Raw genomic sequence first — 27,852 nt, forward strand, 5'->3', positions numbered from 1 at the left:
GATGGGGGTGAGGGGGTTAGGGTCCAATTCGGGTCTCAGCCCCAGGTGTTTGGGCTCCCTACACTCTCCAAGGCCAGGTTCTTGGGGGGGTGGGGTGACGCTAGACGCCGCGAGGCACCTCGGGTGTCTCTGAGACGTCTGTGCCTTAGAAGGGTGGTTTCTGTGCTCCTTTTCCTGCCCCTCCCCCGGCCATGCCCCACCGCCATTGGCGAGCCCGCGGGGCCCTCTGCCGGCCATTCGACGTCTCCGAGGACTGGCAGCTGGGTCAGGGGCCACTCTAGAGCTCCTGCGCCCGCCCTGGCTCCTCCCACCTGTCCCCCGGCAGGCGCGCCCAAAGCGGGGCCAGGCCGTCACCCTTCTCCCGGCCTGGGGCTCAGATGGACGCACCCAGTTGGTCCAGCCGAATACGGTCAGACGAGTTGCCAGAGTAGGTACCTGCCTTCTCTGCCCAGGGGCCCTCCCGCGCCTCTGACGGAGCCCCGCCCGGGTCCCCGGCTCTCAGCGATCCAGGCGGGGCGGTCTGGCGCAGGCCCCGCCTTCGCGGCCACGTGCCCAGGACGGCCAATCAACACGCTGTTTTCCAGCCGCCGTGATTGGCTCAGGGGCGGGCACGTCTTCCCAGAGCCCCGCAGGCCGCCGGCTACCCGCACGAGCAGGTAGCCTGGCCAGAACGGTGGCGATCCACGCGGGGCTGCTTGCCGCGGGCAGCGGGGCCCTGTCAAGGCCTCCCTCTGCATCCATCCCACCTTGGGGAATCGCCCCCGAACAGCCGGGGCGACCAGAGAACGGGACTGGGGCACGCCCGCCCCAGGGCCCCACTTCCTAGACTTCAGGGCCCCTGCTCACGTCCCGCCTCCAAGAGACCCGCCTCCAGGGCTCCGCCTCCAAGACCGGGGACCCAACCCGCGGCGGCCCCGCCTCGAAGATGCCCGCCTTCCCAGACCCCCCCCCACCCCCCCAGGAACCGCCCCCCATCCAAGCCCTGCCTCAAAAGGGTCCGCCCGGGCCCCGCCTCCAAGACCAGACTCCGCCCATGTCTCCGTCCCCAAAGACCCGCGGGGTCCCCCCCGACCCCGGCTCAGTCCCCAGAAATCCCCTCCGTTTGAGGCCGGGGGCTCCCTGTTTCCTTCCCTCTTTGGCCATCTTGGTCTTGGCTGGGCCCGCGCCGCCTCCTTTACTGGCCTCATTCGTTCTCTCACTCATTCATCCCTCGCCCAGACACTCCCTCTGTTGGCCTCCGCCCTGCCTACCCCGACGCTGCGCCGCTCCTGTCCAACTTCTCTGCCATAACCCTGACCCTCCGACTCGTCCGCTCTTCGGTCGGGGGTCTTCCTGGAGCTTAAATCGGATACTGTCATTCCCTTCTTGAGCCTTGGGGGCAGCGCTGCGCTGCGGCCCAGGCCGGGCTAAGCCACGACTACCGTCCCCGGTCGAGGCTCTCTCCTTGTGGCCTTGCCCCTAAGGACCCTCGGCCTCGCGACCCTTCCCGCGCAGCTCCTCCCTGAGCCCTTACTGGGGGGCCTCGGTCAGCGCTGGGCGCAATGGGCTACTGACGCGTCTGACCCGTGGCCTGCGGGGTCAGGGTGGGCCTGGGGGAGGCTTGGGGAGGGGGGGCACGGACCCGCGTGGCTCGGCTCATAGCACGCAGGTGGGGCCGCCGTGACGGTCCGCAGGAGCCTGGGCACACTGGCCCTCCGTCCTCGCACCAGTCCCCTCCGACTTACGCAGGGGCGCCGAGGCCGGCGACCCTCTCCCGGCTCCGGCGAGAGTAGGAGGTGGAGCCTCAGCTGGAGGGAAGGGCGGCGTGGGCAGAGCCCCGAGGGGCCCAGTCTTCGGCCCGCCCCGCTGCATCGGGGCGGGGTTTGGGGCAGCCGGAGGCGGGTCCATGCCAGGTCCGAGTTGGAGGAAGCCGGAAGCCAAGCCCCGCGAGCCACCCTATCGAACCCTGCCCCGCTCTGGCGCCAGCCGGACCTGGGGCCTCCTTCCTGTCCGGGCTCCGCGCCCGCGCCCCCGGCTGTGCTCCAGGCGTTGGGCTGCTCCCTGGGGCTGCCAAGGGGGGGCGGGCAGTGCACGCACCTGCCTGTGAGTGGTAGTGTTTGGGTCCTGCCCACCCTGAGTGGCCCAGAGTGACCACGGTCAGGCCATGGGGACCGCACTTGTGTACCACGAGGACATGACAGCTGCCCGGCTGCTCTGGGACGAGTAAGTGGGACCTGGCAGAGGCAGAGGCGGGGGATGAGGAGGGGCTCTGGACTCTGAGCTCTCTGTCCGTTCAGCCCCGAGTGCGAGATCGAGTGCCCGGAGCGCCTGACCACAGCCCTGGAACGCCTGCAGCAGCGTGGCCTGGAGCAAAGGTGTCTGCAGCTGGCAGCCCGGGAGGCCTCGGAGGCGGAACTGGGCCTGGTGCACAGGTCAGACTTGGGGTGGGCCCCCTGCCCCTGAAGCCGTGGTCCAGGACCTGGGCCTGCCCCAGCCTGCTGGAGCCTGGCAAACAGAGCCTACCCCCCAAGCCTCAGTTTCACCGTTGGATGGGTGGGTGAGGGAGCAGTGAGGGGGGTGGTCCCACTGGGGGTCCAGACCCCATTTCTCCTCCGCCTGCTCCTCCAGGTGACCCTGCCTTGCCTGCCTAACCCCTTTGCAGCCCGGAGTATGTGGCCCTGGTGCGGGGGACCCAGGCCTTGGGCACCGGGGAGCTCCAGACCCTGTCTGGACAGTACGATGCCGTCTACTTCCACCCGGTGCGTGCCCTGGGGACACACCCACCCACCCAGTCACACATCCGGGTACTCGTGCCTGTTCACACGGGCAATGTTCCTGTGTGCCAGTGCCCTTCTGGCTGCTGCTGCGGGCACCCGGGACTGGCCTAGCCAGTTCTGCGCAGTGCTTGGTGCCCTGCAGCCTGGCACAGGGCTTGGTAGAGCCTGTGAGGGGTAGTGGGCAGGGGGCTTACCTGCACCCTTGCCCTGGCAGAGTACCTTCCACTGTGCCCGGCTGGCTGTGGGGGCGGCGCTGCAGCTGGTGGATGCAGTGCTGGCGGGAGCTGTGCGCAACGGGCTCGCCCTGGTGAGGTGAGAGCTGCCCCCTTCCCTGGCTGCCTCGACCTGTGGGTAGCCCTGTGAGGACGCAGGATGACGCTGACACGCCCCATACCCCACTCCCACCCCCAGGCCTCCTGGGCACCATAGCCAGAGGGCTGCCGCCAATGGATTCTGCGTGTTCAACAACGTGGCCATAGCGGCCAAACATGCCCAGCGGCAGCACGGGCTGCACAGGTTTGTGCCCGTCTGACTGCAGGGTGAGGCCCAGGCCAGAGGGGACGGGGGTGGAGGGGGCCTTTGAGGGACCCCACCCAGCTCCTTCCCATCCTGGGCCTGGCTCCTGGCCTGGAGGTGGGAGGCCCTGCCCTCGGTGACCCCAGAGCTGTCTGTCCCCAGGATCCTCATCGTTGACTGGGATGTCCACCACGGCCAGGGCATCCAGTATATCTTTGAGGACGACCCCAGGTAAGCTGGGGGTGGGGACAAGACCCTCCCCTGCGACCCTACTTTTCAGGATGAGCACCGCCCGGCCTGGGAAAGTCTGAGGGAGCAGACGTGGCTGTGTGCTCGGTGGGGTGCGGTTAGGCTTCTGCAAGGAGCCCTGGGGCTGAGGGGCCTGCCCTCTGGCCCCGGCTGACTGTCGCAGCGTCCTTTATTTCTCCTGGCACCGCTATGAGCACGGGCGCTTCTGGCCCTATCTCCGAGAGTCGGATGCAGACGCTGTTGGGCAGGGCCCGGGCCTTGGCTTCACTGTCAACCTGCCCTGGAACCAGGTGCCTGCCCCTCACCCCGGGCCCCCCACCCAGAGCCCCTCCCCCAGCCCACATTCCCCCCTCCCCCGAGTGCAAGCCCAGGGCGTCGTGCCACGATCACCCCCAGAGCCCAGGCCCCAGGGGTGAGGACCCCGCCGCCCTCCCTGGCAGGGCCAGCACTGATGCCCCTTGGCCACAGGTCGGGATGGGAAATGCTGACTACGTGGCCGCCTTCCTGCACGTGCTGTTGCCTGTGGCCTTTGAGGTGACCGTGAGGGGGGTGGAAGCGGTCTCAGTGGCAGGGGGGCGGGGGCGATGCGGTGCCCAAAGTGGAACAGAGCCCCTGGGGTGAGGAGGGTCTCTCTGGAGGGGCCTCTCCTCTGCCTCAGCTCCAGCTTCTTTTCTGCCTCTCCCCACTGGGCCCTGCCTGCAGTTCAACCCTGAGCTGGTCCTAGTCTCCGCGGGATTTGACTCAGCCATCGGGGATCCCGAGGTGAGGACCTGGCCGGGCTGGGGAGGGCTTCTGGAGTCCTGGGGCCAGGGCCTCATCACACCTGGTTCTGGTTGCAGGGACAGATGCAGGCCACGCCAGAGTGCTTTGCCCACCTCACGCAGCTGCTGCAGGTGCTGGCTGGTGGCCGGGTCTGCGCTGTGCTGGAGGTGATTGTGGCGAGCTGGGAGGGTGCATGCACCGGAGCCTGAGATGTGGTTGGAGGGGTCCTGCCTCGTGGGGCAGGGCATCCTGCCTGGGCCCCTGACAGCCCTGCCCTTCGTGTCTCTGCCCCCTCCTTATCCCAGGGTGGCTACCACCTGGAGTCACTCTCCCAGTCCGTGTGCATGATGGTGCAAGCGCTGCTGGGCGACCCTGCCCCGCCCCTGCTGGGGCCCATGGTGCCGCATGGCAGGTGCGGGGGGCAGGACGGAGGAGGGTGGGGAGGGCCAGGGGTGGGAGACCAGGCCTCACTGATCCTACTTCTCCTCGCAGCGCCCTGGAGTCCATCCAGAGTGTCCGGGTAGCCCAGGCCCCTCACTGGATGAGCCTCCAGCAGCAAGGTCAGCGTGGCCTGGGTCGGCAGGTGGGATGGTGCCGCAGGCTCTCGTGCAGTGGCTGTGACACTGAACCACCCCCTAGGTGTGGCCCCTGTACTGAGTCCCAGCTCCCACTCCCCAGAGGGGAGGCCCTCGTCTCTGCTGCTGACCGGGAGGCCCGAATTCAAGGCAGCAGCGACCCAGGACGTGGCTGCCCTGAGCTCCCTCCTGGACCAGCCGCGCCTCAATCCCACGCCCCCTGTACGCACGGCTGTTGCCTTGGCTGCGCCAGATGCTGCCCTGGCCCTGCCCTCTGACGTCCTCTGTGAGGAGGGGTCAGCCCCACAGGAGGAGACGCAGGCCTGGGCCAGGTGGGCAGGGTGGGCCTGGGGAGAAGCCCGGGACCATGTCTGCACATGTGTCTGTGTGACTCACCTGTGGTCTGTGTGTCATTCTGTGTCCTCGTGTCCTTCTGGTTTGTCCACCACAGGCCACATGAGGCCCTGGCCCAGGACAGGGCCCTCACTGCACTCGGGAAAGTCCTGTACCTTTTGGACAGGATCCTGGATGGGCAGGTAAGGGCACTGGGGAGGGGCTGGGGGGTGGCCATGGAGTCAGCGGCAGGGCCCAGGACCTGCCTGCGACAGGTGGCCTGCCCAGGGGAGGGCTGGGTGGTACAGAACCATGTGGACATGAGCATTGCCTTGTGCCCAGGACCCTTCCCAAAACAGCCCCCAGGGGCAGGGTTCAGGAACACCCCCCCTCAGTTCTCTCAACGAAATGCCCTTTGGCAGAGAAGTGAAGGGGATGATTTATAGTTTTATGCATCTTAGTTTCAGAAGTGGAGTAATTAGACCTCAGAGTGCACAGGTGACAGCCACGTAGACACGGGCCAAAAGAAGGGGCAGATGGGTCTGTTTGCCTGGTTTGGGAGTTACCCTCTCCACCTGTTATTCACCTCACAGGTGAGCAGTGGCATTGCAGTCACCCCAGCCTGTGCTGCAGCTGCCACCCTGGATGTGGCCATTCGGTGTGGCCTGTCCCACGGAGCCCAGAGGTAAGCCTCACATGGCTGGTCTGAGGCTACGAGGCAGGGCCCATGGGCACCCCCTGCCCTGGCTGGCCATGTGGGAGTGGCTCTGGGCATGGGCTCCAGGCGGGGTGAGTGCAGCTTACCCAGGAGCCAACTCTTCCTCCAGGCTGCTTTGTCTGGCTGTGGGGCAGCTGGATCGGCCCCCAGATCTCACGGATGACGGGTATGACTCTCAGGTCACGGGTATGTCCAGTTCTGCAAGTATGTAGGTGGGCACATCACCCTGGATCCCCAGGGGTGACAGGTGGGCGGGGCGTTCCGCAGCTGGAGTTTGGCAGAAGGGCCCCTGGGAGCAATGCCAGGAGGGTCTCCAGCACAGAGGGTCAGCAGTCTTAGCATCCCTGCCCCTGAGCTGTTCTTCTGTCCGGGCTCTCGATGGTGGGCGGCATCTCACACACAAGCTCATGTATCCATATGCTTGCTCTCCCCTGGAAGGAGGAATCTATGGCTGAACATTGGGGGCAAGGAGGCAGCTGCCCTGTCCGTGTTCCACGTCTCTGTGCCACTGCCAGGGGTGAGTGGTGGTGTCACAGGGCAGGGCAGCTGCTGCTCACTGGCATCGGCATGAGGGCCAGACCCCTGGCTTTCACCTGCCCTTCCTGGCGGGACTGTGGGTGTGTCTGCCCACCTGAGATTGGGAGGTGGGGTGGCCTGAGCCAGCTGGAGGGGTGTTCCCTGGATGAGGGGTTGGGCTATGCTGCTGTCCCTCCCACAGACGACTGGAGGGTTTCTGAGCTGTGTCCTGGCCCTGGTGCTGCCCCTGGCCTACAGCTTCCAGCCTGACCTGGTGCTGGTGGCGCTGGGGCCCGCCCATGGCCTGCGGGACCCCCAAGCTGCACTCCTGGCTGCGCTGCTTCGGGGCCCAGCGGGGGGCCGAGTCTTGGCCCTTGTAGATGAGGTGAGCTGGGAGGGGTGGACCTGCTGTGGGGTGGGAGTGAGGAGAAACCAGCAACTCACTGCTTCCACCTCTGCTGCTGACTCAGGAATCCACACCCCAGCTTGCGGTGGTCCTGGCCAGGGTGTTGCATGGAGAGGCAGCCCCCAGCCTGGGTCCCTTCTCCATGGCCTCCCCAGAGGACGTGCAGGCCCTGATGCAGCTGAGAGGGCAGCTGGAGCCACGGTGGAAGATGCTGCAGGTGGCCAGTGAGGCTGGGGGGCCAGGCTCAGGCTGAATGCTTGGGGCCTTGGGCGACAGCTGCCTTAGAGCTCTGTGGGGAGACGGGCTCACGTCCTGGGGAGTGGGGTGTTGCCCTGAACAAGCTCATAGCCGCGTCAAGCAGTTGTGCACCTCTTCCTAGCTCCTCCTTGCGTGCTGTGACCTGGTAGCTTTAAATCGGCCAGGGTGGGAGTATTTACACCCCAGAAAAGACACTACCAACTAGTCCCCCAAGAGCCTGTTGTTAACCATTCACCAGCACACCTCTGCGCCAGGCCTCTGTCCTGAGGGCTAGGCTACAGGGCTGCCCAGGACACTGGCTCAGGGGCTCTGTATCCCCCCGCCCCAGCGCGGACTCCCCCTCCGGTGACCCGTCTCTGCACGGACGGCCCCTCCCTCGCTTCCCTCCCCGCCCAATCAGTAAACGTCGGTTAAGCGAAAGTCTGACTCCGTCTCCCTTATTGAGCCCGATTTGGTTAACTCAGTTGATTCCGGCCCCCGTTTCCCCACCGGTGGGAACGAGGCTCCAGGGCGGAAGGGCCCTTGATAGGCGGCCTCCAGGTTCCGCCCCCTCTGCGCGTGCCGCCCGCCTCCCAGGTGACGCAGTTCCGGTGCGCTTGCTCCGGCTGTCTGGCAGGTCGCGCGGCGGTGACGTGGTGGCGGGAGCTGGGGCTGCGCGCTGTCCCCGGGGTGAGGGGATCCGGCAGGCGAGCGGGCGCGCGGGTCTGGCCCACGCTCCGTGCTCGGCGGTTCCTCTGCCGGCCGTCCCCTCTCCGGGGCCCCAAGAAGGCGAGTCAGGCCGCGCTCGAGGGCCCGGCGTGAGGAGGGGGCATGGCCAGCGTCCCCCAGCTGGTGGACGACCTGTGCGAGGCCCTCCTGCCGGCCGCGAAGGCTCACTCTGGCCAGCGCCGCGGGAGCCGCAAGAAGGCCAAGCAGAGCCTCAAGAGGGTGGCCTACAACGTTCTGTTCACGAGCCTCTTTCAAGATGAGACCCGCAAGCTGCAGCCCGGCCTCCCGAGACTCCCGGTGAAAAACAGGATCCTCATGCTGTCCTTCGACCTGCGAGTGAGCGGCCTGGGCGCCGAGGCCGACCGCCTGGAGGAGTTGGTGGAGGAGCTGGAGGCCGCGCATCGCCGGCCGCTGGCGGAGCTGGGATCCGTGCTGGACCTGCTGGTGCGGCTGGCGGGCAGCGGGCCCCCGCGAATGCTGCGGCGCCGGCGGGACTTCTTCCTGCACAGCCGGCCCGTCGGGAGAGACGTTCCCTACGGCGGCTACGACTGCGCCGACCTGAGCGGGCTGGAGGCGGACGTGCGGTCACTCATCTCCGGAGAGGAGTATCTGTGTCGGGACCTGGTCCGGAAGACGCTGCAGGTGATGGAGGCGGCGCCGGGCACCGGCTTGCCCGCCGTCGGGCTCTTCTCGTATGGCGACCCCTGCGGTGACAGGTTTGAGAGGGACACCCGCGTCTCGCTCTTTGGAGCCCTGGTGCACAGCCGCACGGCCGACCTGGACGTCCGCCTGGACCTGCCCCCGGTGCCGGACAGCGCAGACCTCTCCGGACTGGCCATCAAGGTAGAGTGTTTGCTTCCTGCCTCCGGCTCCCCGGGCTTGGGAAGGGCCTCGTTTGACCTTCCTTCCATTGGGGCAAAAGGAGGACAGCTGGAGTTCGGAGCACTGGCGGCTGAGCCGTGGGGACTCCCACCCCACCCCCCTCCCCTCCCGCGCAGCCCCCGGCCACGCGCCGCTTTCCTCTTGTATTTACTGTTCAGTCACTTCTTTTGCCTTCGAGTTGATGTTTAAATTCAAGTTCATGAAGATGAAATAAATCCGGTTCCTTCCTGCGTTTCAAGTGTTCAGTAGCCATAGGTGGCAAAAAACATTTGTCCCTGCTGTTCGTGCAGTGTTATATGCTGTTTTCCCGGTAAGGTGGGGTTTTTCCGTTATTAAGTAAATTGTCGTTTGCCTTTGCATTTTGCGGCTTTGCTGAAAGGGTGCCCTGTCATCGTTCAGTTATTCCCTTACTGTGAGGCATTTAGATTGTTTTCAACCATAATGCTATAGCGGACATGTTGGCGGACGTGAGTTTTTCTGTGTCTGTGTGAATTTTTTATGCTGGGTTCCCCAAAATGGAATTTCCAGATCGGAGACATCTTGTGAAAAATGTCATTGTAAGTTATTTTGAGGCTCGTAAGCCTCAACAAGCCTGTGTTGTGTGAAATTGGGAATTGGTAATGAATTAGTTTAATTCCTTAAATGATTCCTTAGGAGTGAAAACATGGTGTACTACTTATGTGCTTGAGAAAAATAGAAGAAATGTTCTGCCGGGTCTTTCCCATAGAGGAAATGGAAGCGTGTGGAAGTGCCCCTGGAACTCTCATCCCACTCAGGTGAAACCTAGACACCATGTCCAGGTGAAATGTCCTTTTCCCTTGGCCTCTAGGTCCCTTCGAGTGTGGATCAGTCGGAAGATGAAGGGTTCCAATCAGCATCCAATCTGACTCCTGATTCCCAGTCAGAGCCGGGCGTGACTCCAGACATTGACCTGTGGGACGCCGTGCTCACCTACGAGGCCAGCAAGCGGAGGTGCTGGGAGCAAGTTGGATGGTTCGTGAGCTTTGCCTTAAAATGCACAGTGCCCCCCCCCCTACCCCCCCGGTGAACCTGGCCTTTATTCAGAGAGCCCAGGTAGTTGGGTTTAGGAACTTGGAAGTTTCAGTCAAGCTGTGTACAAGTTGTCTGCGCCCTAGGGGTTGAGAGAAGTGCAGGGGGAGAGGGCTCTCGGGCCTGCGCAGGTTCCCACTGAACCAGTAACTTCTGCAGATCGCACTTCGCAGTCCGAGTGGTCAGTTGGCAACTGAGTTACATCCTGGCCACGGTGGCTCCCAGTCGGAGGTGTGTGGTCAGTGCCGGGCATGGGGTGCTGACGAGGGAACGTTCTTCACGTCTATAACGACTGAGGGTGGTCCTCTGGTGAGAAGTTCGGTCCTCGCAGTGTTTCCCTGGTAGATGCTCTTCCCGTCCACGGCCTTTGCACACAGGATCTCTCAGTCTGTAGTGTGCTGGTGTCTCGCAACCTCCCAGAGTGGGGGTAGAGGACACATTTCCCAAATGTTTGGTCATGGGATTCTCTTGTTGCATCTCATCTGCTGGCATTTTTGTGGGATGCCAGTTTGGGGAGCACTGAGTGAACGAGGTGGGGTTCCCAGGGAGCCGAGTGCCTCCCAAGGGTGAGCACGCCCTCGGGGATGCTGTGTGGGCCCTGCTCCTGCTGGGATCGCTTTCCTGGCGTGGTCATCTTCCCCCACATGGATTCCCCCAGGCAGGGCCAGCTTCCTGCTTCCCCAGGCACCGTCCGTTTTGGTGGTTGTCTTGTCTTTGAGGGGCTTCTCTGCCCTGTGACTTCCCGTTAAGTCTTCACCCTGTCTTGTGTGCACAAAGCAAATCTAATCGCTCCGCTGTTTGCTAAACCCTCACAAGTCTAAACACTGGCCATCAAGCAGCTACTACTTTCTTTTGTAAATATTCGTTAGTGGTATTTCATTTACCACTTCCCACTTTGCTAGGCTCAGTTTTGCAGGTCACTGTTCAGGAGACATGGTTGCTCAGCTGGTCAGCATCCTCGTCCCTTTTTCTGAATGCGCTTAATCCCCTCAGTGTCCCGCGAAAGCAGAACTGGCCCCACAGCTCCAGCGTGAGGAGTACCTTGCGGTGTCCCTTCCAGGAGGACGGCAGCCAGTGCGATAGCCTGTGCCCCGCGCTCCCGCAGGAGACGCCCGGCCAGCTTGTGGCTGGGCACGGCCTGAGCTCGCTCCCCCAAAGCTCTTCCACTGCCTGCTCCATCGTAACCTGCTGCCCCAACCCCTGAGGCCTGTCACTCGAGTTCATTTGGAGAATCTCGGGAACTCGTTGCAGTTGAATCCCAGCCGCCTGCTAGTTTCCTGCCGGGAGCTCTGACGAATGGGCAGTTGCGGCGCCCTGTCCACCTACAGCCCCTGGATTGTGAGCTCTGCCCTCTCCTTGAGAACCCCCAGAGGACCCCCGCCCCTGTGCCTCACCCTGTGAGCCAGCGTCGGTCTTCCTGCTGCCAGGAGTCCTCTGTGTCTGTCGCCCTTTCTGGGGAAGTGGTTTCATTGATGTTAAAGGCCAAGTTCTCTGTGGGTCCAAGTGTGAGTTTGTTTTCCTTCATGGACTCTCCTCCCTCAGCTCTGAGCCACTGAAAGGGTCGTGTGGCCACAGTGGTCGGGAGTTGACCCTGGAAGAGTGGGCAGGAGCCTAGCCCTCGAGTGCGCAGTGGGATGGTGCTTGCAGCACATGCATCCCCCGGGGGACCCCCTGGAGGGCCATTCGGAAGGACCCTGGAGGTCCGAGTCTCCTTTCCTCGAGCTCTTCCTGTCCCAAGGGAGTGTGGGCTGGTGTCGTGGCCCGGCTGGGCCCCACCTGCTGATTGGGGCACTCAGGACCGTCCTGCCCGCTTCTCCTGCCCACTCAGGCTGTCCTCCACTCGGCCAGTATCACTTTCCGGGGATGGAAATCAGAGGTGCGCCGCCACTCCGCCTGCCATGCCTCATGGCCTCCCCATCTGGACTGTGGACCGCCAGCCCCTGCCCTTGCCCTCCCCACACTGAGCCCCGAGCACCTGGCCCCTTTCTCTTCCTGTCTCTGGGCTTTCACACAGGCCACTCCCTCCACCAGGGACACTGCTCCAGGTGTGGCCTTGCTCCTGGGGCCTTCCTGACCAGGGTCTCGGGTCCCTCTGGGACCCGTGTCATGGGCAGTGAGTCGCGCCTCCTTGTAGCTTGTGTCCGCGCACCTGCCCCATGAGGACTGGGCTTGTCCTGCTCTCAGACACTTGGTGAGTGAGGGAAGGAGCGCATTATGGTGCAGTGTTCGTTAAAAAGCATTTTTGGTTTTGACAAGTTCTGAGATTTTTCTCGGGCTCCTTTTATTGAGAAATTACTTTTTCCAGTGGATTTTAAAGAACAGCTCTTTCATACTTTCAGTAGGGTTGGTGGTTTCCAAAGGAATGTTTAAGAAGTGATACTGGCCTTCCCTGGTGGCGCAGTGGTTGAGAGTCAACCTGCCGATGCAGGGAACACGGCTTCGTGCCCCGGTCCGGGAGGGTCCCACATGCCGCGGAGCGAGTGGGCCCGTGAGCCATGGCCGCTGAGCCTGCGCGTCCAGAGCCTGTGCTCCGCAACGGGAGGGGCCACAGCAGTGAGAGGCCCGCGTACGGCAAAAAAAAAAAAAAAAAAAAAGAGAAGTGATACTGTCTTTTTGGCCTCTTTTGAACAGTGTGACCGGGCTGGGCAGACACTGGTAGTTCCTGAACTTCCTACAGGACCCCCATAGGCAAAGACCTCAGGGGTGGATGTGTGCCCAGAACCACCCTCTGTGAGACCCAGCTGGCCTGATTTCTCCTGGAATTTCAGGAGACTTTTTCCTCTGTACATTCTTTGTGCTTTTGTGGGGGGAGGATGATAAAATGCACACTTTTTTTTTTTTTTGCGGTACGCGGGCCTCTCACTGTTGTGGCCTCTCCCGTTGCGGAGCACAGGCTCCGGACGCGCAGGGTCAGCGGCCATGGCTCACAGGATCTTCCCGGACCGGGGCACGAACCCGCGTCCCCTGCATCGGCAGGCGGACTCTCAGCCACTGCGCCACCAGGGAAGCCCCGTCTTAACCCTTTTTAAGTGTACGGTTCAGTGGCATTAAGGACATTCACGTGGTGTGACCATCACCACCATCCGTCTCCAGAACTGTTTCATTCTCCCAAACCGAGACTCGGTCCCCATTACACACTCACTCCCCCTCCTCCTCCCCCAGCCTCTGGCCCCCACCCATCTCCTTTCTGTCTCTGTGGTTGTGACTACTTTAGGGACCCCACAGGAGTGGGGTCACTCAGTACTTGTTCTCTTGTGACTGGCTTGTATCACAGCGTCACGCCCTCAGGGTTCCTCCGTGTTGTAGCATCTGACACGTGTCAGAATTTCCTTTCTTTTTAAGGCTGGATAATAGTTCCCTCATGTGGACGGATCGCGTCCTTCTCCACTCCTCTGGCGATGGACACGTGCGCTGTTGTTAATGTTCTGCTCCAGGCTTGGGTGTTGTTTCCCATGTAGAGGCCGTCGTGAGCCGGTGGGCAGCCGGAGGACTGCCGTGTGCCCGGAGGCGCTGGGCGGCGCGGGCGTGTGCCGCTGCTTCCGGACCCTGTCTGCGGGGTGCCGTCTGACGGCCTGCCGGGCGCTGCTGGAGGGCTGGGGGCCGTGGGGAGTCACACCTGGTCTTAGACGTTTTATGCTTTGTCCCTCCTTCTGTTCACATCCACTCGCTGCCCCCCTCTGTCCCCCACAGCCCGCCTGGCCACCGAGAGGAGCCCTACCTCACCGAGGCTGGAAGGGCCGCCTTCGACAGGTCCTGCCGGCTCTGCCAAGCAGGGCTGCAGGTGCTGGGCGGGGGCCTCCTGCAGGCCCCGCAGCCCGTCCTGGTGAAGGAGTGCGAGCTGGTGAAGGACGCGCTCAACATCCTGATTGGGGTCGTGTCCGCCACGTTTTCCCTCTGCCAGGTAAGGACATGCTCACACGTGACACACCTGGGCGCTGGGTGGGAGGGGGAGGGCAGCGGCCACAGAGTCCAGGGTGGCGTGTGGCCGGGAAGCCGACTTGGCCGCCTGCCTGGTGATTGTCTTTTCGTTTCAGTTCTAAAAAGTATTAATTCATTAACATCCTTTTAAAAACTGAATAAAAGTAAGATGTTTCTTGCCGTCAGTGGAAGAAGAGAAATGTACCCCGTTTCCGTGGATCCTCGAGAAGTGCGGGGTGGGTGGGTGGGGCCCTTCGTATGTGTTGTTCTGCAAACGCTTCCTTTGTCCTGTGCCCGGCCTCTCTGTGTCTTCAGTGTACTTCCCAGGGCTGTTCTCAGGTGGAGTGTGTGCTAGAAGCACGTCCTGGGCTTGGCGCAGACGCGCTCCAGCCGACTCACGCGGTCCTGGTGCTGGTGCTGGGATGCCCTCTGGGACGCTGTTCCAGACTCTGCGTTCACGGCCTCATAGTCTTCTGTTGTGTGAATGGCCCTTCTCTATGGAGTGGAAGCAACCCTCTCCACCCTTTTAAGTTTGTGGTGAAACAGACGTAACTTAAAATTTACCATCCTACCCACTATTAAGTGTACTATTCAGTGGCACTGATTCCATTCACAATGTTGTGTAATCGTCCCACTGTCTATTTCCAAAATTTTTCATCTTCCCAAACTGAAACTCTGTCCTCATTAAACACTGACTCCCCACTTCCCCTCCCCCAGCCCACGGTACCCACCTTTCTACTTCCTATCTCTCTGATTTTCCTCATATGAGTGGAATCGTACAGCGTTTGTCCTTTTGTGTCTGACTTATTTCATTCAGCCTAATGGTCTCAGGGTTCATTCATGTTCTAACCAGTGTCAGAATTTCCTTCCTTTTTAAGGCTGAGAAGTGTTCCATGCATATATAGACCACACTTTGCTATCCGTTCATCACATTGATGGACACTTGCGTGGATTTCACCTTTTGGCTGTTGTGAATAGTGCTGTGTGAACGTGGGTGCACAAGGATCCGTTGAGTCCCAGCTTTTAGTTCACTTGGATATATTTCTAGGAGTGGAATTGCAGTAATCGCAGGGGTCATACAGTATATGTTTAACTTTCTGAGGAGCCAACAGATTATTTTCCACCATGGCTGTACCCTTTTACACTCCCTCCAGCAGTGTCCTGGGGTTTCAGTTTTTCTGCATCCCTACCAATACTTATCCCCCCACCCCTTTTTTGGTAAATAATAGCCACCCCAGCGGGTGTGAAGTGGTATCTCATTATAGTTTAGATCTGCATTTCCATCATGACTAATGATGCTGAGCATTTTTTTTTTTTTAAGATTTTTTTCCCTTTTTGTTTTTAATTAATTAATTCTTGGCTGCGTTGGGTCTTCGTTGCTCTGTGCAGGCCTTCTCAAGTTGCGGCGAGCAGGGCTACTCTTCGTTGCGATGCACAGGCTTCTCATTGCGGTGGCTTCTTTTGTTGTGGAGCATGGGCTCTAGGCGCACGGGCTTCAGTAGTTGTGGCACACAGACTCAGTAGTTGTGTCACACGGGCTTATTTGCTCCATGGCATGTGGGATCTTCCTGGACCAGGGCTCCAACCCGTGTCCCCTGCGTTGGCAGGTGGATTCTTAACCACTGTGCCACCAGGGAAGTCCCGAGCATTTTTTCATGGGTATATCTTTTTTGAAGAAATGTCTATTCTGGTCCTTTGCCTTTTTTTTGTTTGTTTGTTTGTTTTTGGGTTTAGAGAACAGAAATGTATTTTCCCATAGTTTTGGATGCCGGAGGTACAATATTAAGGTGCTTGCAGAATTAATTTCTCCTGAGGCCTTTCTCCTTGGCTTTCAGACAGCTGCTTTCTTACTGTGTCCTCACATGTCCTTTGCCCATCTTTGAATTGGGCCGTTGAGTTGGAGTTCTTTATATATTCTGGATAGTAATCCCTTATCAGAGATATGATTTGCAAATATTTTCTCCCATTCTGTAGGTTGTTTTTTCATTCTCTTGGTAGTATCCTTTGAAGTACAAAAGTTTTTAATTCTGATGAAGTTCAGGTTTTCTTTTTCTTTCTTTTGTTGCCTGTACCTTTGGTGTCATATTTGAGAAATCACCAAATTCAAGGCCTCTATGTTTCCTTCTAAGAGTTTATTGTTTTAGCTCTTAAGTTTAGATATTTGATCAATTTTGAGTTAATTTTGTATTAACTCAAGTGCAGGGGGAGGGTCCAACTCAAATCTTTTGCATGGGGATATTCTGTTTACCGAGCACCATTTGTTGAAAAGACTGTTCTTTCCCCATTGTATGGTCTTGGTATCCTTATGCATTAATTGACCGTATATGTGAGTGTTTATTTTTGGACTCTGTTCTGTTCCACTGGTCTTCATGTCTGTCCTAATGTCAGTACTACAGTGTTCTGTTTTTTTGGGGTGCCGTGCCGCGCAGCTTGCGGGATCTCAGTTCCCTGACCAAGGATTGAACCCGGCCCACGGCAGTGAGAGCGCCGAGTCCTAACCACTAGGGCAGCAGGGAACTCCCCAAGTTCTACACTGTTTTGATTACTGTAACTTTGTAGGAAGTTTTGACCTTGGGAGGTGTGAGTTTTCCAACTTTTTTTTAAGATTGCTGTGGTTATTCAGGGTCCCTTGCAATACCATTATGAATTTTAGGAAGGTTTTTCCTATTTCTGCTAAAAACACCATTGGGATATTGATAGGCATTGCATTGAATCCATAGATCGATTTGGGTGTATTATTATTATTATTTTTGGCCACACCACACAGCATGTGGGATATTAGTTCCCTGACCAGGGATTGAACCCGTGCCCCCTGCAGTGGAAGTGCTGAGTCTTAACCACTGGACAGCCAGGGAATTCCCTGGGTGTATTATTATCCTAACATTATTAGACATTCCAGTCCATGAACCTTGGGTGTCTTCGCATTTATTTAGGTCTTTAATTTCTTTCAGCGATGTTTTCTAGTTTTCACTGTAACAGGTCTTTTGCCTTCTCAGTTAAGTTTATCTCTTAAGGATTTTATTCTTATATTACACTAGTAACTGGAATTGTTTTCTTAGTTTCCTTTATTTGGCTTGTTCGTTGCAAGTGTATAGAAATACAACTGATTTTTGTTTGTTGATTTCACATCCTGGAACTTTGCTGAATTCGTTTATTAGCTCTAACAGGTGTTTTGTAGATTCTTTAGTGTTTTCTGTATATAAGATCATGTTATCTGCAGACAGATAATTTTCTTCTTCCTTTCCAATTTGGATATTAAAATTTCTTCTTCTTGCCTAATTGCTCTGGCTGGGACTTCCAGTATTATGTTGAACAGAAGTGGTGAAAACAGCCATCCTTGCCTTGTTCCTTATCCTCGGGGGAAAGCTTTCAGTCTCTCACCACTGAGTGTCATGTAAGCTGTGGGTTTTTCACACATGGCCTTTATCCTGTTGAGAAAGTTCCATTCTTTTCCTAGTTTATTGAGTGTTTTTATCATGAAAAAGTATTGAGTTTTGTCAGTTGGTTTTTTTTGCATCTGCTGAGATGATCATATATAATTTTTTCCTTCGTTCTATTAATGTGTATTACATTGATTTTTTAAAAATAAATTTATTCGTTTATTTATTTTTGGCTACCTCGGGTCTTCATTGCCGCGTGTGGGCTTTCTCTAGCTGTGGAAAGCCGGGGGCTACTCTTCATCGCGGTGCGCGGGCTTCTCATTGCGGTGGCTTCTCTTGCTGCGGAGCACGGGCTCTAGGCGTGCGGGCTTCAGTGGTTGTGGCATGCGGGCTCAGTAGCTGTGGCTCGCGGGCTCTAGAGTGCAGGCTCAGTAGTTACGGCACATGGGCTTAGTTGCTCTGTGGCATGTGGGATCTTCCCGGACCAGGGATCAAACCTGTGTCCCCTGCATCGGCAGGGGGATTCTTAACCACTGCGCCACCAGGGAAGTCCCTACATTGATTTTTGTATGTTGAACTACCCTTGCGTTGCTGAGGTAACACCCACGTGGTCATGGTGTAGAATCCTTTAACACGCTGATAGATTCAATTTGTTAATATATTATCAAGGACTTTTGCATCTGTGTTCATAAGGGATGTTGGCCTGTAGTCTTTTCCTTGTAATGTCTTTATCTTGCTTTGGCATCAGGGCAATACTGGCCTCTTAGAATTAGGAAGTGTTCCTTCCTCTTTAATTTTTGGAAGAGTTTAAGAATAACTGGTGGTAGTTCTTTAATTGTTTGGTAGGATTTACCAGTGAAGCCATATGGTGTTGGACTTCTCATTTTGGGGTTTTTGTTGATTTTATTTTATTTAAATTGTAAAATTCACGTGACGTTAACACTTATCATCTTGTTGGGAGGTGTTGTGCTGGTCCCAGCCTATTTTTTTCCAATTAATGAATGAATTAATTTAGGCTGCGTTGGGTCTTCGTTGCTGTGCGCAGGCTTCCTCTAGTTGTGGCGGCCGGGGGCTCCTCTTCGCTGTGGTGCGCGGGCTGCTCATAGCAGCGGCCTGTCTCGTTGCGGAGCGTGGTATTTGTGGTGTGCAGGCTCAGGAGCTCCACGGCATGTGGGATCTTCCCGGACCAGAGCTCGAATCGTGTCCCCTGCACTGGCAGGCTGATGCTTAACCACTGCGCCGCCAGGGAAGCCCCTCTAATCCCTTTTTTATTGTTTCTCTTCTTCTGTTAGCTTTGGGTTTCGTTTGCTCTTTTTCTACTTCATTAAGGTGTACAGTGTGGGTACTTACTTGAGACCTTTCTTCTCTTCAGTGCAGGTACCCGCAGCTGTACGTTTTGCTGTTCACACAGCTTTCACGGCATCCCACAAGTGTGGTTGCAGTCAGCCCTCTCTTAGGTTGTTTCCGTGCTCTGCGGTTGTAAACCATATTGTGGGGAACACGCCATGGCAGGTGTCTGTGTGCCTTTTCCATTATTTCCCCGGGACAGGTGCCTGGGAGTTGCACTGCCCGCTCTAACGGCAAGCGCTCTCTCCCAGCCCCAGCCCCAAGCAGGTGTCTGTGTGCACCCCAGGTAGCCTGGAAGGCCTTCTGCCTCCTGCGCCCTTTCCTGTGTGTGTATCTGGGTCGGGGCCCCTGGTCTTGGGGGTGCCGGTGACCCCCGCCTTCGTCCCGCCCAGCCAGCGCAGGCCTTCGCGGTGAAGCGGGGTGTCCACGTCTCAGGAGCGTCCCCCGAGAGCATCAGCAGCGTCCTCTCGGAGGTGGCCGAGTGCGGGACCCACTACGCGCGCCTGAGCCACTTCTCTCTGCAGCCCGTGCTGGACTCCTCGTGCGGCGAGGGCCTCGTGTTCCAGGTACGGCCCGCCTCGTGCTGCCACACGTGTGCCTGAGAGCTGTCCACAGGTCCTGCACCAGGGCCTCTGAGTGCAAACGGTGTTCTCCTCGGTGACGTCCCACATCCGTCAGTTGCCCTTCAGGAATGGGGTGGCCGGCGATCACGTCTTACCTGGCCCGTCACCTCACTGGAAACCTGGGGCAGACATGTCGGGGCCACGAGAGAGTACGAGTCAGGTGTGGCCAGTGCTGGGGGCCCCGGGGGCAGGCCAGGCGGTGTGGGTTGGGCCCATGCTGCCTGTTCCCCACTGGATCCCTGGCGTGGGGCTGAACCAGGTCCTCTTGAAAGCCTTGTCTTTGGCCCATTCGCTGGCAACAGCCCCCAGGGCAGCGGGGGCAGCTGCATGGGAGGGGCATCCGGACTGAGAGAAGGGCGCGGGCAACGCAGCGGGGTTGCTGGGGTGACGTGACGAGGCTCAGGTTCTAGGATGGGTCCCAGTGGGGCTAGGAGGGCAGAAGGAAACCAAGACAGGACTGCTGTGTCGGCTCCCTGGGGTGTGAGGGCGGGACAGCTGTCTCCTTGCTGGTGGGTGCCTGACGTTTGTTCCGGAGTGTTCCACGCAGACCTCCTGGAACGGCGTGAGCTGAGCTGGGGCCATACTGCTGTGGTGCTGCCCAGGACACGTGTGTCCTCGAGACCCCAGTGATCTGAGCAGCCAGAGACCCTCTGAGGGCTGGCGTCTGTGCACAGAGCCCAGCTGCTTGGGATCCGTAGGGTCCGATTTCCCGGTGCAGCTGGCCCTGGCTGCGGGGACAGGATTTGCAGCAGTGGCCTCGGGCTCCGGCCAGGCTAGGTGTCCGCACATGACCCACAGATGCCCGTTCCTTGGAACACGGAGCCCCAGGGTTGGGGGTGGAAGCCCTGCCTTTTGCCTGCACCGGCTGGTCCTCTGGTTCTGAGCTTGGTGGCAGTGCCCCAAGTGCCTAGCCGTCCTCCTCCCAGCCCACTGCCCCCTGCCCCGCAGGCCTTCACCAGCGGCCTGAGGAGGTACCTGCAGTACTACCGGGCCTGTGTGCTCTCCACCCCGCCCACCCTGAGCCTCCTCGCCATTGCCTTTCTCTTCAAGAAACTGGGCCGGCAGCTCAGGTGAGCCTCAGCACGGCAGCCTGGTAGCTGGACAGGGGCAGGTGTGGGGCTTGCTGGGTGGTGGGCGGCCATGAAAACAGCCCTCCTGGTAGGTGTCTGGACAGCCCCTTGACCCAGCTGAGTTCACGAGGTGCTGGGCGCTGTCTGTTGGCAGCCCACCATGCAGGCCCTGCCCAGGATCGGGGGCTCCTGCCTGACAGGCACACAGGGTGCCTCCAGACAGACCCGGCCCCTGGCACCCAGGAGCCAGTTAGTAAATGCCAGGCCGAGGGCCACTGGCAGGTGCCGCCTGGAGAAGGCAAAGTGGGGGGCTGGGGCGGGCTGAGGGGCTCAGTGGGAGAGGAGTTCTTGCAGGCAGAGGGGCGGGAGTGTGGAGGTCCTGGGGCTGGAGATGGGAGCCCCGGGGGCATCTGGAGGGTGCTGTCAGGGGCTGTGCTGCCGTGTGGAGCACGGCCTGAAGCGGGGTGTTGGGGGCGAGGGGCCCAGGGGGGACTTGGCAGCCATCCAGGGCAGAGGAGGTGGCAGCCTGGGGGAGGCCGGATAGTGGCAGGTTTGGGGAAGGGTTGTGGACTCAGGGGAATTCAGTCTTGGCCAGACCCGGGGAGGAGGTGGCGTTGCGTGGGGTGCCCTGGGAGGGGCCCGGTAGGAGGCTCACACCTGAGGTCCTTGAGGTGCAGGTGGTTTTAAAGCCAGACCATCTGGACAGGCAGAGGAGGGCCTGGGACGTGTTCCGCTCACCTGGTCTCACCGGCCTGTGTGTCCAGGTACCTGGCTGAGCTCTGCGGTGTCGGCACTGGACTCCTGGGCGCTGGGGGCGGAGCGCCCGGGGCTGCGTTCCCCACTGTGAGTCTGGGTTCCTGCCGGGTGTGGGCCTGGCCAGCCCCGCGGGACGGGCAGGGCTCCCCGCCTGCTGTCTGTGCTGTGTGCGCTGAGCCCTCCTCTTGCCGCCTCCAGGGGGTGAAGCTGCTCTCCTACCTCTACCAGGAGGCCCTGGATAACTGCAGCAACGAGCACTACCCGGTCCTGCTGTCTCTGCTGAAGACCAGCTGCGAGCCCTACACGCGGTGGGGGCCGGCATGGGGTCGGGGCCCCGCTCAGCCCTAACACGTTCGAGCTCGTCCTCGCGTCGGGGCGCCTGCTCGGCGCAGGGATCAGAGATTGGGGTGGCACGGGGAGGGCAGGATGGGGGGTTCGGACTGTGGGCACCGGGGCGCAGCTCTCTACCCCCGTGGGTGCCACCCAGCTCACCACTGGCCCACCCACCCTGGCAGGTTCATCCACGACTGGGTGTACAGTGGGGTCTTCAGAGACGTTTACGGCGAGTTCATGATCCAGGTGAACCACGAGTACTTGGGCTTCAGAGGTAGGTGGCGGCCGGCTGCCGGCCGGGACCCCACACCCTCAGGCGGGTCGGGGCCGTGGTTGGACTCAGACCCGGCTGTCTTGTCCCGCACGTAGATAAGTTTTACTGGACCCACGGCTACGTGCTCATTTCCAAAGAGGTGGAGGACTGCGTCCCCGTGTTCCTGAGGCACGTCGCCCACGACGTGTATGTCTGCGGGAAGACCATCAACCTGCTGAAGCTCTGCTGCCCCCGGGTGAGGGCGGCTGACGCGCCACCGCCGGGTGCTGCCCGCTCGCCGTGTGCCAGCCCCCGGCCCCCTGCGGCCTGGCGATCTGTCCTTAGCTCTGGGCCGGCTGTGTTGGAGCAGGGGTCGTGGTGATCTCTCTCCCTCAGTTTCCCTTGAGAGTTTCACGAGCTCAACTTCGGTTGAGTTTCTGGGCGCTCGTTCAGACGGGAGGAGAGCCGAGGGCGTTTCAGAGGCCGGGGGGCAGCGGGCTCCTCCCTGCCCTCCTCTGCATTGGAAACCGCCCCGGCAGGGCAGGGATGGGCTGCGTCGCCAGGCAGGTGGACCCAGGCAGTCTTGTGCAGCGCTCACAGGGCTTGGCTGCGCTCCGTGTGGCTGAGGCTCTGCGGAAGATGGCCAGGTGGCAGTGGTGGGGTGTGGACCGGCAGCCTCTGCCTGGAGGTGCTGTCTGATGTCTGAGCAGGCTGGCCAGGTGTGTGGACCTGGGGGTTCCTGGCAGTGGAACCGCCGAGTGCGGGCCGGATCGGGGGCAGCAGCCGGCCGAGTGCGGGGCTGAGATCAGACTGGAGCGGCCAGGACAGGCTCAGGGCTGGGTGGGAGCGGCCCATGCAGGGGAGGAGACCCATCTTGGTGAGCCCCCAGGAGCAGCCCAGAGGTTGGCTGCGGGGAGGCGGGGCTCTGGGGAGGGCGGGACGACATGGTGGGCTCAGGCCTGGGGAGAGGGCGTGGCGGCTGGGGCAGTCCTGTCTGAGCTGACCTTAGGAAGTGCGTGTGGGCGTGTCCGGCTCTGGGCAGCTTCTTCTGAAGTGTTATTTGTGGTAGGCAGACCTGGCTTCTGCCACAGGGCAGCCTTGGCCTGGGCTGAAACCCACCCAGCCTGTGATGTCCTGGAGCCGTGGAGGATGCCAGCGAGGAGTGCAGGGTGTCCGAGGAAGCAGGCTGTCCGCGTGGGTCGCCGGAAACAGGGAGGCCGAGAGGGGTGTGGGTCTGAGTGCCTCCAGGCTCACGGCAGGTCCTCCCTCCTCGGCAGCATTACCTCTGCTGCTCCGATGTCCCGGTCCCTCGCGTCTCGGTGATATTCTCCCTCGAGGAGCTGAAGGACATCGAGAAGGACTGTGCCATCTACGTGGGCCGGATGGAGAGGGTGGCGCGCCACAGCTCCATCAGCAAGGTGGAGAAGGTGAGGGAGGGGCGCCTTGGGCCACGAGCCTTTTCTTGTGCCTCCCTGTCCTCCCAGGGTTCCTTGTGCCTCCCTCTCCTCCCAGGGTTCCTTGCGCCTCTCCCTCCCCCTCCTCCCAGCGTGGGCTGGACAGTGGGCTCCCCTTCTGCTCAGGAGGGGCAGGTGTACCGGGGCCCAAGCTTTGCGCCTCCCATGGACTGGGGAGGGGTTTGATGGAAAGTCCTTCCTGGCCCGGCACCTGGTGGGCAGCAGGGAGATGTGGGCTGGGCAGACCCCAGAGAGCAAGTGGTGGGGGTGAGCGTTGGAGGTGCAGAGGAGGCTGTACACCCTGCTGGGGCGGCCTGGCCTGGCCCTCCGTCCCCGCAGGGAAGCCCGTCCCCTTCAGGGTGGGCATACAGGCCTGGGGTCTTGGCTCCAGATTGCTCTGGGAGAGTGTATCGATTGCCTGGGAACCAGCCTCACCACTGTGTGGGGTGGGCACCGTGCCCCCAGAGCCCACCCAGGGTCTGAGCGGACCCCTCTCCCAGGCCATCCCAGGGGCATGGGAGGGAGGATTAGATGCATCAATCACTGGTCTTTTTCAGGAATTACGAATGGAAATTGCAAAGCAAGAATTAATTGTCCAGGCCCGGGAAGCGGCATCCAGGGTCCTGAGCGCGCTCAGCGGTGCGTGTGGCTCGGGTCCCTCTTTGCGTCGGGGGGCTGCCTGCTGGGGCTCCTCATAACATGCCCCTTACTCTCTTGTCGCAGATCGGCAGCTGTCTGAGCGGATGGCCTTGGATGCCCAGAAGCGAGAGCAGTTTCAGAGGCTGAAGGAGCAGTTTGTGAAGGACCAGGAGGTGGGTGGGGTTGGCCCGGGGGTGGCACAGGCTCGGGGAGGCGGCTTCACCAGCGGGGCCGCTGGGGGTGTTGTGCAGCGCCGCCGGGCGGCCAGGCAGGAGGAGCTGGATGACGACTTCAGCTACGCCCGTGAGCTCCGGGACCGGCAGAGGAGGCTGAAGGCCCTGGAGGAGCAGCTGGAGAGGAAGGCCAGGTAGGCGGCCGCGGGCCTAGTGGCCACTCCGGGTCGGCCTCCCTGGGGCGAGGGCACCGCGGGGACACCGTGGCTCGTTTGATCTTTGTGATGGGCCTTTACCTGTTATTTTGAAACCTTTCAGGTGTACGTTCAGGCCGGAAGAGTAGTGGTCTGAGCGCAGAATGTCTTCTTGCGGTCGGTTTGTGTGGACTCGGATTCAGGGTTGGAGCACACACTGTGTTCCTGTCGCCTCTCTGTCTCTTTGTTTAAGTTAAACGGCTCCTGTTTTTCTAATTTTTTCTGAAACCTGTTAGCAGTTTGACAGAGAAACAGGCATTTCTCCAGCACAGTGTCTGAGAGTCCGTCTCTCGCTGCGCCATCAGCTTGTCCCGCCCTCCCCTGCATTTCCCATAAGCTGGCAGCAGAGCTGGCATCTCGAAGGGGGGCCCTTTGTGGGAGGGGCTGTCCCTTCCTACTCATCGTCTCGGGGTCTCAGTTGTCCTGACCCTGGGGACGGTTTATGGAGCTGTGACCGAGCCAGCAAGTGACGAGTGCATGTATGCCGGTGCACGTGCGTCCGTGCTGTCCTGTGTGTACACACGTGTGTGTGTGTATGTGAGTAGACATTATTCCCCTGTTTACACGAGGAGGAAACTAGGTGTAGAGGCTGTGTCCCTGGCCTGTGACAACCGAATTAAAAATGGCCGGTCCAGGTCTGAGACCAGTTTCCTGATGGCGAGAGGATCAAAACGCTGGGTGTTAACATGCCAGGCCAGCTTTGAGTTAAGCACATAAAATGTTTACGCTGCACCCCGTGTACCCTTCTGCATTAATGCTCAGTTCTCTGGGGTTTGCACCAGCAGAACGGGAAGTTGCCTTTTATGCAGCTGACGAAGTGAGGGCAGCCCCCGGCCCCTCGCCAGTCCCTCTGCTTCAGGCTGTGTAGGGGCCCATTCTGGTGTTCACTGCAGAGTGAAGTCACTGGGCCTGCCCGCTGGGGGCACTGGCTGGACAGTGGGGTGGCCGCGGTGACCGGTCCTCTCTCGGCGGCTGCAGGCAGGCACTCGTGGATCATTACAGCAGGCTGTCGGCAGAGGCAGCTCGTCGGGAGCAGAGGGCGCTGTGGAAGGTCCAAAGGCACAGATTGGCCGGCGCTCGGCTTCGTTTTCTCTTAGAAGATCAGAAACGCGTTCAGGTAGCGCTGCTGTCCACACGGGAGCTCTTCCCCGGCCCCCCGGGGACTCAGAAGCCCCTGAGGTCGCACGCAGACCTTCCCGTGTGCCCGCTGGAGGAGGATGAGTAAGGCTCTCATCACGTGTTCAGAGGGGTCGTGACCGGGAGAGGCCGTGCCGCCCTCAGACGACTCAGGTGGTGCTGGGCGCCAGCCGGGCTGCGAGCCAAGTGCCGCGTGAGCCCCGCCGCATCGCGGTGCCCGACAGTGGCGGGCGGTGGGGCTGTGGCTTCCACCCCCACGGCTGCCGCCGCACATCCTGCTGGTTGAATTTCAGGAGCTGCTGGAAGACATGGCGGAGGGGAAGCCCCCGGAGCCGCTGGCCATCCTCCCGGGTGCCCGCTTCCAGGTGAGTGCCCGCTCCCGGGCGAGGGGCCGGGGCAGGATCCAGGGCACGTAGGGTGGGGCTCGGATCTGGCTGCCCCGTGCCTGGCCTGTGTCCCCACTGCCCCCCTGTCGTGGGTTTTGGTGCTGGGCGCAGGACCGAACTTGGGGGACAGAGCCAGATAACGGGAGGGACCGACGCGCACTTGTGTTTCAGGCTTCCTTTCTGGGCCCTGAGCACCCGGACGGAGGCGGCAGCTGTGATCCTGGGCGTGAGGGGCGGCATGAGGCTGCCCGGGACAGCCCCGACGGGCAGAGCATGCTGACGCCGCGGCCCCTCGAGCCTCCGGCAGCTGGGGCCTGCGGCTCAGGGCCGGGAGCAGGCCCGCTGTCAGAGCAGGCGGAGGGGCCGGGGCCGTTCTCTGTGGGCCTCAGCATCCGAGACTTCCTGCCCACGGCCCAGGGGGCTGAGCAGCCTGTGCTCACCAGCGCGGCCCCCGTCCTGGACGAGGCACTGCAGACCATTGGCTCGGACCTGCCCCCCCTGGCTCCGTCTGCGGCAGCGGACACAGGGCCCTCCGGGCCACAGGAGTACGATTTCAGAACCATCCTGAGGCCGTCTGTGGCCGCCCCAGCTTCCCCAGGGGCCCTCCAGACTGCAGGAGGCAGCTTGGGCAGTGAGGGGCAGCGGCCGCGGGAGGACACTCACGCACAGCTGGACACGTGTGTCCCAGATGGGCGGGTGGCTCTGCCTTACGCGCACCCCCCCCAGCACCCCTCCTGCCAGGAGGAGAGCAGCCAGGCCCCGGGGCAGCTCTGTGGGCAAGTGGCAGAGCCTGGTGTTCCCACAGAGGGTTATGGTTCTGGAATGGCTCCCTCCCGGCCACGGTGGAACGTCCACGGACACGTGTCTGATGCCAGCATCAGGGTGGGGGAGAACGTGTGGGATGTGGCTCCCTCCCGGCCACGGTGGAACGTCCACGGACACGTGTCTGATGCCAGCATCAGGGTGGGGGAGAACGTGTGGGATGTGGCCCCCTCCCGGCCACGGTGGAACGTCCACGGACACGTGTCTCAGTCCAGTGTGATGCTGGGGGTGCTCTCAGGGGAAGCCGAGCCCAACGTGCCCGGGCCCCCCTGGGCGCCCCCTGACCGTGGGTCCCGGTCAGGCCTCAGCTTGGGAGCCCAGAGCCCTGCCCGGGAACATGAGCCACGGCTGCCTGCAGAGACGGCCTCAGGCGGCTCTGGCCGTGGGGAGGAGACTGGCCTGCCGGACTTGCTGTCTGCGGAGGCTGCGCCCACTGCTCTGGGAGACAGTATCCCTGAGGAGCCAGGTCAGTGGGGCCCCCAGGGCTGTCCTGTGACGGGGGGCGTCCGTGAGCCCCGGGGGGGGGGGGGGGGGCGGGTGAGAAGCTGGCTGCCCCGGGGACTTGGTGGGGCGCTGTCCTGCGGCAGGTGCTGGGCCCTGACGCCCCCTCCCACCCCGTTTGTTCCGCTCAGGCCCGGGGGCGAGTGGGGACTCCCAGGACTTCTCTCCAAGTGGCCCTCCGAGCTCACAGGTCAGAGCAGACGGGGTCAGGGGCTGGGGACCAGGAGTCGGGGTAGCGTGTGCTGCTGGTGGGCCCCCTGCCCCCGCCTGGCCTGTCGTGGGCAGTGAGGGCTCCGCCCTGGCACTGGGCAGCACGCGGGGGATGCCCCCCGCCTGGTCCGTCCTCTCCCACTCGAGGGGAACAGGCGGGCTCCTTGAGGCTGGGTTGTCTCAGGAGGGCGTGGACACCCGGAGCAGCCCAGGCCCTGGCGAGGAGGCGGCCCAGCGCTGGGACAGGGAGCAGGCCTACCTGGCGGGCCTGGTGGGGCAGTACTGCCTGGAGCGGTACCCGGACAGCTACGAGGCCATGTGTGAGTGGGCTGGCCGTGGCGGGAGGGAGCCTGGCCGGCGTGTCCCTGGTGCGGGACCGTGGTCCGTGTCACCCCTGCAGCAGAGCCTCCCGTTGCCCGCCTCCTGCACCACGGGCTGCCCCGAGCTTTCGCCCTCCCCGAGGACCCCGGGGCCCAGTCAGACGCAGACGCGAGCGCGGTGCAGCTGAGCGAGCTGCTGCCGCTGCCCGTGCTCATGAAGCACTCCATCACGGCCCCGCTGGCTGCCCAGTGAGTGCCCGCCCGGCCCGCCCCGCCCGGCCCTCCCCACCCGGCCCTCCGCGCCTTGCCGGCCAGTGACGCCAGGCCCCTCCTGCCAGCGTCTCCCTGGTGAACAAGGCCGCAGTCGACTACTTCTTCGTGGAGCTGCACCTCGGGGCGCACTTCGAGGCGCTGCGGCACTTCCTGCTGATGGAGGACGGGGAGTTTGCGCAGTCCCTCAGCGACCTGCTCTTCGAGAAGGTGAGGCCCGGGTGGGGCGGGCACAGGTGGGGCTGCGGGAGGGGGTCTGGAGGCCTCGGGACGCCTC

At 61.1% G+C, this 27,852-nt stretch overlaps 2 protein-coding genes across 12 annotated transcripts in view; both read left to right on the forward strand.

Moving 5' to 3' along the window:
• The first annotated feature begins 1,877 nt into the window (after window positions 1–1,877).
• HDAC10 (histone deacetylase 10) lies at window positions 1,878–7,509 on the forward strand. Of its 7 annotated transcripts, none has more exons than XR_004351660.1 (19): window positions 1,879–2,202; window positions 2,277–2,411; window positions 2,642–2,738; window positions 2,971–3,068; window positions 3,168–3,272; window positions 3,435–3,503; window positions 3,685–3,811; window positions 3,990–4,055; window positions 4,224–4,283; window positions 4,361–4,450; window positions 4,589–4,695; window positions 4,776–4,843; window positions 4,923–5,190; window positions 5,310–5,394; window positions 5,785–5,876; window positions 6,019–6,075; window positions 6,348–6,426; window positions 6,684–6,810; window positions 6,896–7,038. XR_004351660.1 is itself a non-coding variant. In XM_032644537.1 (19 exons), exons 1-19 carry the CDS (start codon window positions 2,144–2,146, stop codon window positions 7,082–7,084), a joined length of 1,995 nt encoding a protein of 664 aa, XP_032500428.1. In that variant the 5' UTR covers window positions 1,881–2,143; the 3' UTR covers window positions 7,085–7,509. The 7 variants fall into 7 exon arrangements, 4 of the variants coding, with proteins under 4 accessions (XP_032500428.1, XP_032500427.1, XP_032500429.1 ...); XM_032644537.1 differs by having other exon boundaries at window positions 1,881–2,202; window positions 4,962–5,190; window positions 6,628–6,810; window positions 6,896–7,509; XM_032644536.1 differs by having other exon boundaries at window positions 1,882–2,202; window positions 6,628–6,810; window positions 6,896–7,509.
• A 142-nt stretch (window positions 7,510–7,651) lies between these two features.
• TUBGCP6 (tubulin gamma complex associated protein 6) overlaps window positions 7,652–27,852 on the forward strand; it is a 30,309-nt gene continuing 10,108 nt past the window's right edge. For 4 of the 5 annotated variants that reach the window (XR_004351659.1, XM_032644530.1, XM_032644529.1 and 1 more), the window contains exons 1-19: window positions 7,652–8,640; window positions 9,509–9,672; window positions 13,420–13,630; window positions 18,767–18,940; window positions 19,946–20,067; window positions 20,832–20,910; window positions 21,022–21,131; window positions 21,339–21,430; window positions 21,526–21,665; window positions 22,687–22,836; window positions 23,421–23,502; window positions 23,587–23,675; window positions 23,754–23,869; window positions 24,908–25,046; window positions 25,360–25,431; window positions 25,624–26,740; window positions 26,907–27,305; window positions 27,386–27,554; window positions 27,644–27,785. Coding sequence is in view for 4 of the 5 variants with exons in the window: in XM_032644530.1 (XP_032500421.1) it covers window positions 7,900–8,640; window positions 9,509–9,672; window positions 13,420–13,630; window positions 18,767–18,940; window positions 19,946–20,067; window positions 20,832–20,910; window positions 21,022–21,131; window positions 21,339–21,430; window positions 21,526–21,665; window positions 22,687–22,836; window positions 23,421–23,502; window positions 23,587–23,675; window positions 23,754–23,869; window positions 24,908–25,046; window positions 25,360–25,431; window positions 25,624–26,740; window positions 26,907–27,305; window positions 27,386–27,554; window positions 27,644–27,785 (4,308 nt within the window). In the remaining variant the exon portion in view is untranslated. The remainder of the gene's footprint in view (window positions 8,641–9,508; window positions 9,673–13,419; window positions 13,631–18,766; window positions 18,941–19,945; window positions 20,068–20,831; window positions 20,911–21,021; window positions 21,132–21,338; window positions 21,431–21,525; window positions 21,666–22,686; window positions 22,837–23,420; window positions 23,503–23,586; window positions 23,676–23,753; window positions 23,870–24,907; window positions 25,047–25,359; window positions 25,432–25,623; window positions 26,741–26,906; window positions 27,306–27,385; window positions 27,555–27,643; window positions 27,786–27,852) is intronic. The other variant, XM_032644532.1, reaches the window with a different exon arrangement.

Source organism: Phocoena sinus, chromosome 10 (assembly GCF_008692025.1).
Source record: "Phocoena sinus isolate mPhoSin1 chromosome 10, mPhoSin1.pri, whole genome shotgun sequence".
Classification (NCBI taxonomy): Eukaryota; Metazoa; Chordata; class Mammalia; order Artiodactyla; family Phocoenidae; genus Phocoena; species Phocoena sinus.